At 42.2% G+C, this 16137-nt stretch overlaps 1 protein-coding gene across 1 annotated transcript in view; it reads left to right on the top strand.

Moving 5' to 3' along the window:
* Adam12 (ADAM metallopeptidase domain 12) overlaps nucleotides 1-16137 on the top strand; it is a 326713-nt gene that overhangs the window by 55383 nt on the left and 255193 nt on the right. The window contains exon 2 of the mRNA NM_001427293.1: nucleotides 2946-3043. Coding sequence (NP_001414222.1) covers nucleotides 2946-3043 — 98 coding nt within the window. The remainder of the gene's footprint in view (nucleotides 1-2945; nucleotides 3044-16137) is intronic.

Genomic DNA, 16137 nt, shown 5'->3' with positions numbered 1-16137 from the left:
TATTGGGGCAATAGCCAGGCCTCTGCATGAGTCGGCAGGAGGACCAGGACCAGCAGGGATGCCAGGAGAAGTTCTTCGTCATGCCTCTTTCAAGGAAGTGGAGATCAGCAAAGACTAGAGACTAAGAGGCATTGCAGAGCTAGCTATGCAAGCAAACAAGCCTCCTTCACTGTCTGTTGTGTTCTATTTATACTCCCTCCAAACATCACATGTCCTTCATGGGTCTTGCCTCAGCTTAGCAAAACTCAATGTGAGTCTGTGTCAGCTGACATCAACAATACATGTAAGAGGAGCCAATACATGTGTGTCATTATCAGAGAATCCTTCATCACACATCCTTTCGCACACTCGCTTTAGCAAAACATCCTTTCACCTGTGTCCACTTCAGTGAAACATTTCTGCACATGTCTGCTTTAGCAAAGCATCTTTTCGCTTGTGTCTGCTTCAGGAAAACTCTCCAGTAAGACACCTTCCAGCACAACTGACTCTCCAAAGAACCCTTAAGTTTCCACTTCAGTGGGAGTTCCTTCCTCTATTTTTTCTAAACTATTGTTATTTTTGTTGTTGAGATGTTATTGTTTCCTTGCTGAGTCCAGAACTTGATCGTCTAGACTGCTTTGCCAGGGAGCTGCAAGGATCCGTTTGTGTCTGCCTGCCTCGCCCCGCCATCCCTTACCTTCACATGGGTGCTGGCAGTCTGACGTCACATGCCCCACTCTTGCATGGCAGGCACTTTATGGGCTGAGTCATCCCTGCCCATTTATGTTTCACATGCTATTCAAACTCATTTTCTCCATACAGAGATAGGTATCATAGTCAATCTTAGAGGACATCACTAGGAGTCAGGCGCAGAAGTTTACACAGGTGGTAGTAGCATCTCAGGTAGTGTCTGTACGTGGGGTGGTTTCTCTGCTCCTGTTCATACTAGTGTCTCTCTGCCAAGTCTGTCCGTCATAGGGCAGTTCCCTCCATGTCCATTTGTTAGACTTAGGTAGAACCAACACTGCCGGGTCTCCTGGGGTGGAGTGTATTTAAGAGTCCAGGGTTTCCAACCGGCAGAGGGAAAACACTAGCCTCAGGTGACAGTAGGAAGTGCTGACCTAAGTAGACAGAAGGAGCTTTCTGAATGGAAGCATCTGGATGACGATGGGACCAGGAGTCATTGTCGGCAAGCCCTTGACGCACACCCTGTGAGCCTTTTGGAGGCACCAGATGAAGGCACAGGGATGCAGGTTGTCAGCGTGATGCACTGCAGCAAGGTGGATTTCTGGTGTCTTCCATCCAGACAGCCCCTTTCCTTCTCTCTAGCTTGTGCTACCCTGATATGTTCAGACGTCACCTCTGACACACAGATTCATCTCTGAGCATTTGTGTTGTCTGGTCATGGTAGTAGTTTCTTTTCTTGCTGGGATCAAATACTTGACAAAAACAACCTTTTGAGCCTACAGCTCAAGAGAATAGTCCATCATGGCATGAAAGACATGGAATCAGGAGTCTGAGGCTCCTGGTCCTATTGCAGCCACAGTAACGAAGCCAAAGTTGAACGTTGTTGCTTAGCTCACTGCTTTCTTTTTATTGCATTTGGAGTTGCAGCCATAGGAAGGTGTCATTGACTATAGGGCGGGCCTTCCCACCTCAGCTAACCCAATTATAAACTCCCTCTTAGACACGCTTGTCTCCTACCTCTGGACAGCAGTCATGAATAGTAGCCATCCCAACACTTTGCCCGCCCCCTACCTGACATGTGCCCAGGTTCCTCTCTCCTTCTTTCCAAGATGGCTGAGGTTCCCAGTACATTTCTCTGCCTCTGGGCATGTTCCTGACTTTTCACCCTCTGCTACTCAACAATCGGGAGTTTAGAAAGCTTGAGACCAGCTTGAGATTGTTCTGGAAAGGCTACAGGAGACAGTTAACGTTCCAGTAGTAATCCTTTTGTAACCTGACTATAACTGCAGACTTCCACTTCGAGAATGATAAAACGGTGTGGATTTAGAAGTATTAAGGGAATTGTAAAATGTCTAGGATTAAAATTTCAATACCGTTTGTGCCCCATAAATATGAAGTCTTTAGTAACTTGAAACTGTGCGATTATGACTCAGGTCTGAAAATCATGAATTCTGGCTGAGGAAATGGGAATAACACGTGGGGGAATCTGGTCCCACCCCTCACCTCCAGGCCCATGCTGTGAGCCCCCCGAATAGCAAGCGTGTGACCTCATAGGTGAACAAGTCCAGAGAAATCACCATGCTGGCTATGGAAACGATACACCCTCCAGAAGAGAAAATGTTATTCTTTCCATCGGGTTTGCTTATGGAAATGGGGCAGAATTGAACCTGTGGCCTGACAGCCGCCTCAGACAAGACTCCAAGAAACAAGTGCATCAGAGAGCTTTTCACATTACTTTATTTAAAAATAAATAAGTGAATAAACCAGTCTAGTCAGTTTGAACTGGCAAATTAATTTTATCTATAGAATCACCCAAGCATACAAAATTAAACTTCCTAAGTGCCCAGAGGAGACTTGGCATTGTGTCTAACAGATTCACTGAGACTTAAGTAAATGGATTTAGTCTTAATACAGCTAAGGCCTTGGGACTTTTAATAGAGTTGATCTTAAGTGTACCACTAATTTATCATTTTTAAAAAGTCACTGCATGTGCACTCTGGTTGCTAATTTAAGGGTTGAATTATATACTTTGCCTGAACTAATAATCCAACATGGATTACAGAAAAATTCAATTTGTTGTCTTTAAGGTACAATATTTTAACTTTGAGATTGACAGAGAATTTATTCATTCTTAATGCCTATGGTGATTTAATGAATTCTAGCATTTCCCTGGGCTCACTCAACTTCCAAGTATTTTCACTGTGTCATTTTTGTAATAAGCTTCTGATGCCAAATTCCTCCACCAGAATGAAAACCCAGCTGCTTTTCTTTTGATTCAGGAGTGAGTTTGTGGGACCAGAGAGGAGCTTATGAAGTGGCCAAAGCCTCCCTTCTGACAAAGGACCCTGGGAGCCCAGGACAGAGCATCCCAGCCAAGGTCAGATGTTCGTTTACTTTTTCTTTCTTTCTTTCTTTCTTTCTTTCTTTCTTTCTTTCTTTCTTTCTTTCTTCCTTCCTTCCTTCCTTCCTTCCTTCCTTCCTTCCTTTCCTTCCTTTCCTTCCTTTCCTTCCTTTCCTTCCTTTCCTTCCTTTCCTTCCTTTCCTTCCTTCTCTCTCCCTCCCTCCCTTCCTTCCTCCCTCCCTCCCTTCCTTCCTTTTTTTTTTTTTATATCCTCAGCTTTGAGGTAGCAGAAGTTTCAAACTAGTGTTGACCAAACTCGTATTCCGTTCATGACTTGCCTTTACCCATTTCAGCATAAACTTAGTCCCTTTGAAACAAGAGCTCTGTTCTTATGGGAGTTAAAATGAGTTCAGTTTTGGTGGCGCAGCTCTAACGAGAAGCTCAGCAATGGTAGCATCTACTGAGATTAACTTGGGAATAGAGTGGAGAGATGACTCATTAGTTAAGACCCCTTGGTGCTCTTACAGAGTACTTGGGTTCTGTTCCTAACACTCATGTCTGGTGCCTCACAACCATGTGCGACTCCAATTGTGGGGATCTGACATTTCCTTCTGGCTTCTATGGACACCCGTCATACAGATGGTGAGCACACATACATTTAAGCAAACATTTACATGCATACAATAGTACATTTATACAGCAGTAATACCTCTTTCAAAAATTATCTGAGGGGCTGCCGAGAATGTAGCTTAGTGGTGGAACATTCATTTAGTCTACACGACGTCCTGGGTTCAATTCCTAGCACTGGAAAATAATTTTCCAACCAAATGCCAAAGATTACAAGACACATAACTTCTGCATCCAGCTTACTTGAATAGTAACTATTTTTGTACTTATGTCAATTTAATCAACATTTTGGTTTTTCCAATCAATTATTAACAAAAGTGCCTTTATACAACAAAAATTCATGATGAGTTTTAGTACAGCCTAAACCTTGTTTACTTTCAACATGTTTGATTTGCACCTTTTGTGATGTCACATAAACAATAGGAATTTTGCAGGTTGACACTTTGGTGAGTTTCATCTGCCAAGCAGACGTGACTTTCTTAGGTTTCAGAATGCACAGCAACAGAAGATGATGAAATCCATAGAAACCTGAGTCCTTAGGAGAGATCGCACTGATGGTTTTGTCCTGTTGAATTTTTAGATCGTTTTTCATGATAGAAAACAGACTTTAAAACAAAAAAAGCATCAGACTGTAGAAATCCCATGTAGCATCCCAGAATGGTCACTGGGCCCCTCTGTATAGGACAGATGGGATGATTTATATCCTTCATTTATCTCCTGGAAAGCATGCATTTGAAGCTGTTTTAGGAGAGGTTAGTGGTTTGGCTAAAGGAGCCAAGTACCCGATCTGCACTTAGAGGAAAAAATCTGTTTTATAGAGGTGGTCCCAAATTGTGTATATTGGAGGACAAGGAAGTATGTTGGCACTCACTGATGCTGTTTCCTAGGAGAAAAACCAGATAGTGAAAAAAAATACTCCCATCATGCTATTGGTCAATCATGTTAGGAAATAATAGATGCAGAAGAGAAATATACTACTTAACAAAGATACTATGGATACTAAAATATTTATAGGCACTGGATTAGCAGAGTGGCTCAGTGGGTAAAGAGGCTTGCTGCCAAACCTGATAATCTGACTTCAGTCTCCAGGATCCACATGGTGAAAAGAGAAATTCTTTCAAGTTGTCTCTTAACTCTACACCCTCCACACATACACAGTAGGTTTCTGGGTGGTGAAAAACATGATAAAGAGTTTTCTCAGAAGTATACTTGCCAAAATCAGTGTTTATGACTATGGAATATCTATTTAGATTTGAATTTTAGATCAACAGTGAGAATGGGATTTTTTTTAGTATAAATATATTCTATATAATATTTGAGACATACATGTCCTACAAAGGTCTTCATGCCACAGTGTGGTTCATTAGAAGTGCAGGTCTGGCTGGCTATACTGTGTTTATGTATCTTATGTGAACTAGTACAGTGAACTGTCACATCGATGGTGCATGACCACAAGTGACAGTCAGGTCAGTTTTATTCTGGCTTCTGGCCTTGGCTTCATCTTTTGTATTTATTGGCCAGTGGGCATGTACCATGAGGCATATATAAGGAGAAAGTGGTACATCATTTCTGACCAAGCTCCTTTTCTATAAGATGGTCTGTACCACCAGAAACTAGGAAGCACTGTTCAATACAGTCCTTAACTCCTGTGGGATTTCGTCCCAGAAGTAGAAGCATCAGGGGGATGAGCTAAAGTAAACTGTTCATGCAGCCACCTCTAATTAAATGTAGCAGATCACACACAAAGGGGCATGGAAGTCGAAAGACTTGGAAAGAAGGGATTTGGAGTGAGAGGGGAGGAGACACGAGAACAGTGATTCTCAACCTGTGGGTTATGACCCCTTGAAAAGTCGAATGACCTTTCACAGGTTGCATATCAGATATTCTGTATATCACATATTTGCACTATGATTCATAACAGTTACAAAATTATAGTTATGAAGTAGCAAAAAAATACTTTTATGGTTGGCGGTCAGCACAACATGAGGAACTGTATTAAAGCGTCAGAGCCTTAGGACAGCTGATAACTACTACAAGAAATGAGGAGGATCACTGAGAGAGCATGTATAAGAGTATAAAAGAATAAATTTATAAATGCCTTTGGAGGGTTTTAATGAGAATGTACGGCTGGTCAATGAGACCAGTGACTTAGACAGAGGTGTAGCTGGGGACTCCCTCCTTGTTTCCGTCTTTCTCCCTTGTTAGCTGTTGCTGCTGCTGCTGATTTGAAAGAGTGTGTTAGGGAGGGTGGAGTGGGATTGAATGGGGATAGGGCCTTGCTGGACTTAGGGAGCTTCCTGCCTTCTGTTGGTGTGCTGGTTGACATTACTGTGACATAGCATTGTGTTAGCATGCTCCCTTGTCTTGGGGGCATTTTTAGACTGAGATAGAACAATGACTTCCAGAATACTCTGGGGTTAGGACATTACTGTACAGATGCAAGGTGATACTGGGAGTTTAAAGTGTCTTTGGGGACCCATCTCCAATGTCACGTTTTAGAAACATCAAGCTGAGGCTCAGGGAACATGTCACATTGATTGAGCATGAGATGGTCTCAGTGGAACTCAGCCTTTGAATGCTCCAGGAAATGTCCAATTTCTAGCTTCCTCACATTGCAATGAAATTATGGAAATTGCACATGAAATGAAAAATAAGAGGTCAAAGGATTAAAGAGGGGCCCAGAACGTCCCTTAGCAGATGTTAGGTCTCAAATATCCAGCAGTGACTCATTACAACAGTAGAGGCAGATTCTGCTCAAACAGATAAACTTAACGTTTCCCAAGCCCAGAAAACTGAGCCCAGCTCTTTTGTCAAGTGGCCGTTCTTAACCATCCCTTCATAACCAGTCATCTGAGAAGGGTGGCTCACATTCTCTGCCCCCTCTTCTCGCATGCCCTCCTTCCCTTGTGGGTAGCAGTTTCTAATTCCTCATCAGAACTGCCTTTCTGGTCTCAAGTGTCCTCTGAAGCCAGTGCATGCTGTCCTTCTCCCACTTCTCTCAACTCTGACTTGCTCTCTTTTGAAAGCCTTGTTTTAGATCTCAAAAGCCTTTTCTTTTCATGTTTAAATGTGTGTGTGCATGTGTGTGTGCACGTGCGTGTGTGTATGTGCGTGCATATGTGTGTGTGTGTGTATTCGCGAGCGTGCGCACATGTGTTTAGAAGAGATGGGGGGAGGGAAGGCATAAGTGTGAAGGTCAGAGGACGACTTCCTAGAGTTGTTTATTGACTTTCACTGTGGGATCTGAGATACAAGGAAAAGGGAAGCCTCCTCTGGGGAAGCTCACAGACTGTGATAAGTTGGAACAAATACTCAGTATCCTGTGACTTTCAAGGTTAACTTAGTTTACAATGGACTGAGAATTACTGAAAATTTGCAGAGGCAGCACAAACAAATCAGTCTCATGGAATCCATGCTCAGTTTCCCCTGCCATTCATTTTCATGTTGATATGACATGTTTACAACAATTAATGAATGATACTGTCTGTATCCACATCCTTTCTCAGCCTGAGAGCTTTTATTGGAATAGAAAGTTTGAGGTTATTTAAAAGAACACATGAACTCTAAAAAGGATGTGGGGCTCAAAATTCAGCTGAAGAGCTGATTTTCCCAAAAGTGGTTTGACAAACATTAGTGGAACTTTGGTAATTTTAAGTACCAGCAATCTGTCTCCTTGGTTCCCCAAAGGGTTCCCAACACTGAGTCAGTGAGCATTGTACTTCACAGTTACTTGGTCAACAGGTATGAGAGCAGCAAAGGTGTTTCTGTGCAACCAAACATTCGAGTTTACTTTTTGGAAAGTGTTCTTACTCTTCCTTTTTAAAAAGAGACAAGCCTCTTTCAAATCTACCACAAGAGTGTCCAAGAGTATCCGTAGGCAAGTCCAGCAAATCATGTTAAAGTGACATCTACAATGGGGATGGAGCTGGGCTAACATCTCTGAGGCCTTGGGATTTGGTCCCCAGTACCAGGAAGAATACCTTATACACAGAATCATTGGATGACTGCAGCTCTTGTCAGTGTAGAAGGTCCATGTATTCCTTACTCTTTGTCACTGTGATGAGACAACATGGCCAAAGTGACTGAAGGAAGAAAAGGTTTATTTTGGTTTTGACCTCAAAAGGTAAATTCATAGTGGTGGGGGAGGCTTGGCAGTAGGAGCAGGGAGCTGGGAGGTCCCATTGTCAACCACACCCAGAAAACAGAGAGAGAACGGAAAGTGGGATGAGACTATAAACCCTCAAAGCCCACCCCCAATGATGTTCTTCCTCCACAAGGTCCTGCCCCCTAAAGGTTCTATAACATCCTCAAACAATGCCACCACCTAGGGACCGAGTGTCCAAGAACCTGAGCTTGCCGGGCACATTATTTGTTCAAACCATGTGGCTCATGTGAAAATATTTTGTTTTACATGGGTTTCATGTGCTGCTGATGTCCTGACTTTTTGATACATCCCCATGAACATCCATCATGAGCTCTTCATGGTATATGTTCATTCTTTCTGCTAGATTGTCATGATAGTCTGAATAAAGAGAAAAAATAATTATTTAAAATTAAAAGTGTATCCCTCCCTAACAAGGAAAATTTAATGCAAAGAAATTTGAAATTTATGGGTTACATTGAAGGATTTCTTTTTGTGGGGGAGCTACATGTATTGAAATATCTGAGTTTTCATCACTGCCTTAAGCTTTGCCCTTTTGGAGGCAGTCGAACGTCTCATTGAGCTTTCACCTTGGACTCCACAGATAAAAAGAAATGCAATTTTCCTCACATAGCATGTGTGTATTACAGTATGCCCATTGGAGGTTTGGATCAGTAAGAAAAAGGTTGATTATAATATTTATTAAGCCCAAAGATTGTTTTTCATAGATTTCCAAATGTTCATATCTGAACAGTTTTAGATTTACCAACGATGAAGAGAAATTCCAGAATTTCTTTATGTATCATGCCCAAGTCCCCTCTAGTTAACATCTGATATCTCCTCTAAGCACAGCTATTAAACCACATCAGTAGGTCATTGATGACTAAACCTAATCTGATTCAAACTTCCTTAGTTCCCTCCCTAACATTCTGATTTCTTCCCAGAAGCCTTTTTTGAAGTCTTCCTTTTCTTAGCCTCATTTCTCCCAAGATTTCTCTTACATGGAGTCTTTTCTGAGACTTTTCTTGTTTTGGATGACCTTGACAGCCTTCAGGACAGATCAGAGGACTTATAATCTAGACTGTGCCTCAGCTGTGATTGTCTGATGCTTTGCTCTGGGTAGGACAGGGCTTAGCAGCAAAGACCACGAGAAAGTCTCACTCTTCTCCATCCTACCAAGCCCATACCTGAGAATGGCATAATGCTAGTGCTGACCATTGTTCATTCAGCCTTCCCCCATGGTCAAGTCCTTTCTTTTCCCTGTTATCCAGTACTAGGAAGTCTCTACATTCCTGCTTCTAAGGAGGAGAGGGGATGCTGCCTGTCCATGGGGGACAACCTAAGGTCTTTAGATGGCCTTAAAGTCTTATGCTTGGGAGAGTTGTGGATTTTTCCCTCTATTTTTCTCTGTATTGGATCATTTGTTTATGACAATATGGATTTCATAGATATTTATCATATATTTCAGATGGTGATCCAGTACTTTGGCTTATTTTGTTGTTCAAACTGATCCTGCTTTGACCACTGAAATTTCTTTTAAGTGGTTCCCCTGTTTCCTAGCGACAGATAGTTGTGTGTGTGTATGTGTGCGTGCGTGCATGCGTGCGTGTGTGTGTGTGTGTGTGTGTGTGAAAGAGAGAGAGAGAGAGAAAGAGAGAGAGAGAGAGAGAGAGAGAGAGAGAGAGAGAGAGAGAGAGAGCTCACACACATGTGTGCATACCTGCGAACAAGTATACATTCTTGGTAGATTTTAAAACAGCAAATCTCAAATGCTAGGATGTGACTGAGGTGTACCACTTGTAGAAACGGTGTGGGAGTGTCTGTTTTTTGTGTCGCTGTACCTGTAGAGGTCTGTTTCTAGCCATCAGTTCTTGAGATTGAAATATAATCATTAAGTTTTCCGCTTGAACAAGCTGTTCATCAACGTTAACTCCCAGTTCTCAGCATTTGACCTGGTTCTGGCACTTGCCTTTCCCGAGCTGACCTGGGCCTCTGCACGGCCTTTCTGCTAATTACTTGAAATTTAGTTGACCTTTTTCTAAAAGAGGCAAACAGGAAGACTGTATAGAGCTGGCATAACCAATTTCTCATCGTTTTCCCTCAGCAGAGCTGCTGCGGGTCTTCCTTTTGCTTGACCCACTAATTTCCCCCACACATAATTTAAAGGCTTGGTCACGAACGCAAAACAGAGCCAGTGAGAACCAGAGCTAAGGAGGCCAGGTCTATGGGTCATGGCGGGGAAGGATTACTTGTCTCCATGGGAACAATTCCTGGCTCAGTTCCTTGACCTTACCTAACAAGAGTTTTTCTTCCTGAGAGAACTACTAAACAGCTACTCCCTGCGTAAGATCCCAATGACAAAACAAAATTCGATTCCATCAAAGCTCCTGGAGAGATAGTGGGTTTGTGGGACTGAACAACTTACAGAGGAAAGAGCGGGTAGAGTTATTGGCAGGAGATGGGTGAAGCTAAACCAGCCACACTGGAAAACCTAGCATGGCTGATGGATTCTATAAAACCACATAGAGGGAGACACTTTCTTTAGCCTTCCCCAAACCTCAGCGACCCACAACCTATCTGGATGATCTTACTCACAGAAGCAGCTGCAAATCAGTCTCCACAGACTCCATGTCCTTAGTGGTTTTCCTTAAAGACACAAATGATAATAATGAGGTGCACTGCACATCTCTTAAAATGGCTTTGTCATCAGACAAATGTGTTTGGAAGACGAGGCCTGTAAGAGTTTCTTTATATTTTCCACCCAATAGATGTTATTACACCTCTCTGGGCATGTCCATGGACAAGCATGCAAATTGAGTGCTATACAATTAAGGGTATGGCAGAAGGTGGGAAGCATTTCTGGGGGAGTTGGCCCTGCCTAGTAACCAGGTTCCAGAGGAATTCTATTACAAAAACTTTTAAGGGGAAAACGTGCCAATTGAAGATGGTCCAATGTTTTTTTCTCCATGTTCTTTTGGTGTGTTCATCTGGTTGGCATTTCAGCACTGCTGTGCTGCTTGCTCAGACGAGACCTTTGTGACTGCCACCTCCTCTCACAGCACAAAAAATAGGAAAGAACTAAAGACCACCTTGGGAAGATAATTCTGTCATAGCTCCTTTGACTTCCAGCACTTTCCTTTGTAGTTCAAAACAAGACTGTTGGGGCACATTGTCTTTGGTCCTGCAGATTCAGCTGATGGGATGTATTTGCTTGCCAGGACTGGCTTTAGTGGTTTTTTGACACTGGCACATTATAAGTAGGCCATGTATATGTGCATTGGCTCTCTGGGAACTGCAGTCCACCAGGCTCTGTCTGCCAGGGTGTAAGTCATCATGCTCAAAGGATCCAACAGTATCCTGTTGTGTTCATGCCTTTGACTGCTAGAGGAACTTCTGTCCTCTAGACCACTAGCCTCATTCACAGTCTTAAAGGAGGAGAGAGGGACAATGTTTTGAGGTCCACCTCCTTGGAGTCCCAGAGGCTCCATTTCCAGCCTGCTGGTTTGTTGGCAGGTGTTGAGCCCAGACTGGTTCAGTCTGGAAGCTGCTGTGGGAAACGCCCAGATTGGGAACACACTCTGGACATCCTGGAGTTTCCAGGGTCAAATGCATAGCATATTCTGATTTTCATGGCATGTTGGCCAATTGCCCAGATGGGGTTAAGAGTTGCTGACTGTGGAGACAGACAGGAAGGTATTCTGCAGACACAGAGGAAACATCAAATGCTAGCGATAGGCAGGAACCAGAGGCAAGCCTTTGGCCCCAGCAGGCATGAGGAAAAGGCTGGCAGACAAAGCTGGCAAGACAGGAAATGAGTTGGAGACACTTTAAAGATGTCTTCCTATAAAATAATCATCCAGAAGTGGTAAAAAAGACATGCCTTTAGTTAGGCCCACATGCCTAAAGGTAACACGTATACATTTTTTTTTCTCAGTGAAACCTTACCAGTTGCACAGGCCCATATCTTCAAATTCCCCAAATGTCAGCTCACTTGAAATTGGCCTATTATGCTCATTAACCTCAGAGGCAACTCCTTGCAAGGAATTCCTCGAGCTATGACAACAAATTAATTTAGCCATTTTATTTGAAGCAGCTAAGACTGGAGCAGGGCCTCCGAATCTCTCTGCTCTCTGTTACAGGTTCGAATGAGGACATTCACTTACATACACATCCTTGCTTCTGTGCAGCCAGAGTAGTAGCCACAGAGCCCTGCTCTCTCCTGCCCTCACTCAGTGAGCACTGTAGCAGGCTCTGGGGAAACTGTGCATTGAGTGACATTGAGTAACTCTGCTTGTTTATCGATCTTATTTTTGTGCTGTCTATGGGTGTGTTCAATGTGTATGGGAGTGTTTGTATGTGTGTACAGGTGGATGTGCAGATGTGCATGTGTGTGTGTAGAGTCAGAGAATTTAGCTCAGGAGCCATTTCTCAGTCATAAGCACCATTTTTGTTGTTGTTGTTGTTGTGTCTGTTGTTGTTGTTGTTTCTGTTGTTGTTGTTGTTGTTGTTGTTGTAGAGACAGGGTATTTCACTGGTCTGGCCTGGATCTTGCCACCTGGGGTAAACTGGCTGGCTATCCAGCCCCAGGGATTGTCCCACCAGCACTGTGATTACAAATGTGTTTCACCATACTTGACATTAAACAAAACAAAAACAAAAACAAAACCCATGGGTTCTGGGTGTCAAACTCTGTTCCTAATTCTCCCAGAGCAGTACTTTACCCACTGGGCTCTTTCCGGATCTCTGTTTATTTTATAGTGATTATTATTCCTGCTATATATAAGATAGTCTCAGTATTTGAGTCCCAAGTGAGTGCAGCATTTTCAGATGAAGCATTCATGGTCTGGGCACCATGCTGTAGAGTTGGAATTTCATTTAGAAGGAAATTGAAAGCCACTGAAAGCTTAAGAGCAGGCAAGCTTAAGAGCATTTGGGAACTGTATTTTTGAGACGGTTTGAAAAGACCAGCATTAGAAATAGAGTCAATAGGCTCTTAGGTAAATCTTTTTCCTTGAAATGCCCATGATGTCTCCCTGGGTTGGTTCAGTCATGTTCCATTTATGAATAAATGGTGATCCCCACATTGGTCCCCAGTGAGAAAGAGTTCTGTAATTCAGGGCCCAACCAGCAGCTGGGCTTGTCCTGCAGCCCAAAGGCTTACCCTGCCCTTTTCCCTCTTTTTGGGACCTCCCTTCAGAGCCAGATCAAGCCATATTCTGCCCCCAGGAACCCCAGTTGCTTGCTCTTTGCCCTCTCCTGAGAATTAGGTCTCTTTTACACTCTCCTCTTCCATACTTGATTTTTTACCTCATACTTTGCTTTTGGTTCAGAAGGGCCCTGGAATTTGTCTCCTGAACGAATCAGTTTTTAACTTTGCCTGTGATCATGTCCACCATTGTCCCATCTATCACAAGGTAAAAACGATACTTCAAATCATTGTCAACCACTCTCCTTTCCTTCCCTACTGCCTCACTGAAGCATACAGCTACCCAGTGCCCAGTCCATGGCTCTGGTTTCTCTTTTGATCCCTGACATTCTGTCTCACCTTTCTTTATCCTGTTTGTATCCTGGTTAAATGTCTGATTTCCCAACTGAACTTTCCATCCCAAGAGAGGAGACATGTGGCCTGTCCTGCAGTTGCAAAGCCTGCCCTGAAAGCCAGTGTAATGGTACTCATGATGGTCACGATGGTAGATCACAGCTCCGGGTTAACATCGTGATGCAGGTATTGTTTGCCTTGCATCTGAGCTCTCTGCATCCCTTTCATGTGATTTTCTCATACCCCCAGCTGTATTCCATCAACCCTGGCAGAATCAGTGAATTCCAGGTCAGTGATGGACCCCATCTCAAAAATACCAGGTGACCAGCCCATGAAGAACAACATCCAATATCAATATCTGCCTCCCCTGGTGGCAGGAGAAAAAAGGTCCAGATAGAAGAAAGAGCTTGCTACAAGTAGGCAACTGGTCTCTCCCACTGACACACTTCAAAGCTGTGTGGTCAAGAGACCTAAAAAGTGAGCTTCTGATATTCGAGGACAGAGTCACTTTTCCAATCTCCTGGGGTTGAAAAGACAGAACGTTTCTAGACTTTTAATCAATCATCTGGGCATATAGCTCTCAGAAGCCAGCACTGACTGACTGAAGGAAGACTGAGTCTCACAAAGATGCAACCTAGCCCTGACCCAGCTCAGTTCTTGTACAGCAAGAAATTTCTCACATGTGTCACAAATGGCAATAAAGTCAATATGGAGGCTCCTTTAAAATGAGGATAGACTTACCTAAGACCCAGCAAACTGCTGTGCATGTATACAAAGACCAGAGATGTTAATATAATTGATGTTTATCGTTATACAATAGCAAAGGACTGGAATCAGCCTGGATATATCAACAAATAAGCAGATAAAAAATGTGGAAGATATACTCAATGGAATTATACATGGCTGTAAGGAAAATGAAGCCATTATATCATACAAAAATGAGCAGAACGAAAAATTATGTTAAACAAAATTAGCCAGACAGAAAAATGATCGTGGTTTTCTCCTATATGTGGAACCTAAATTTAATGGTATATGTGTGTGTGTATGAGTGTGTGTGTATGTGTAAAAACTGGATAAAGATCTTAAAATTATTTGGAATGCAAATAATTAGGATTGCTTGGTAAAAATTGAAATGGAGGAAAATATGCAGTCTCGATAGTAACTTAGAAACTTAGGAACATTTTATGTCTGAAAAATGAATGTAATGTATAACTATTGAAATGGAAAAATTAGATACAATGAGCTCAAAACAGATCAAAGAACAAACAATGAAATAGAAAAGAAAAATAAGAATGAACATAGCATAGAAGACATGTGTGAAAACTGTAACATAAATGGGTCTGGGCTGATATAAAGATGAGAGACTGGGGCAGAAGCCTTATCTAAAAAGTTAGTAGCTGGGAGATTTTCAGAGGAGATGGGAAAACAGCTCAGACTTTTGAGTTTAGTGAACTTCAGTGAGATCTGACACAAAGAAAAGCTCATCTGAGATCATGGCAATCAGACAGAGAGAAATCTAAGTCCAGGAGGAAGGCTTTAAAATATTCAGAGAAAGACTTTGGGAGGAGCACGCTTAGGAGAGATGTTTGACATTTCAGTAGAAATACGCTTACTAGAAAAAACTGGAAAACAGGAAAGGACAGAAAGTAGGAGAGACAACCTAGAATCCATAGTGAAAAGATGGATACAGAAGTGAGGGAGAGGGCTGCACAGATGCGAATTAAGGAGACACAGGAGAGGTTAAGAGTGCCTGGTGTTCTCGCAGAGGGCCTGGCTTCAGTTCCCAGTCTCACAACCATCTGAGAACTCCAATTCCAGGGGTTCCTACTATATCCTCTTCTGGCCTTGATGGGTACCTGCACATATGTTGCAGACATAAAATCACATAAACATACATATATACATAACAAGATAAAAGAAGAAATCTCTTAAAATAAGGAGAAATAAAGATCTTTAGTGAACAAATAAGGGGATTAAGCTTCCTCTGCAATAGAGTCAACTATACAAACTATGAGAAGAACGTTTTCAGGTTGAGCAAAAGTGATTCCAGATGGGTGCACAGGACAACAGGAAGAACATGGGAAGTCAATATGCTGGCGAATGCAATCCCATTGATGCTTTAAAACAAAATAACAAGATGCTTAGGGATTTGCTTTAAAACAACAATAACAAGATGCTTAGAGGTTTGCAACATATGGAAAGGAGATATATGAGCCCTGGGAAGGAAGAAAAAGGCGGTTAAAATGTTGTAATTGTGTTGCTTGTTGGAAGCAGTAAAGATGCTAACAGAAGATGCACTGTAATAAGTCTCCCCATGCTTATTTTAAGCTCTCATATAAGCACCAAGCGGATAATGTAGCCATTCTTATATATAAGAAGCTATTCAAAAATATGATGAATATGACATTTTTCACAAAATGGAAAGGTCTTAGCTTTAATCCCAGCAATCTAGGCAGAGACAGGCAGATCTTCATGAGTTTGAAGCCAGCCTGGTTTATAAAATGAGAAACTATCTTAGATAAAGAAGGAAGGAAGGAAGGGAGGGAGGGAGGGAGGGAGGAATAAAGTCCCAATAGACAAGAAAATAAGCAAGATGGTTGATTGAGTCCCAAATCTTCCAATCAATGTAGTAAAAGTTACATTAACAACTTTAACACAAAATTTGGGGATAAAATTAAGAAACCAAATTTTCCTGTGTGTGTTTTATAATACATGATATATACATACACATATGTGTGTATTTATGTATATAGAGAGTGAAATATATGACAATAGCTAAAGAAATTTGATAGACACGAATAGAAATGAAGTAAAAGAATGGAT

Source organism: Rattus norvegicus, chromosome 1 (genome assembly GCF_036323735.1).
Source record: "Rattus norvegicus strain BN/NHsdMcwi chromosome 1, GRCr8, whole genome shotgun sequence".
Taxonomy (NCBI): Eukaryota; Metazoa; Chordata; class Mammalia; order Rodentia; family Muridae; genus Rattus; species Rattus norvegicus.
The sequence above is the reverse complement of the archived record's forward strand: the minus strand, read 5'-3'. Positions and strand labels throughout refer to the sequence as shown.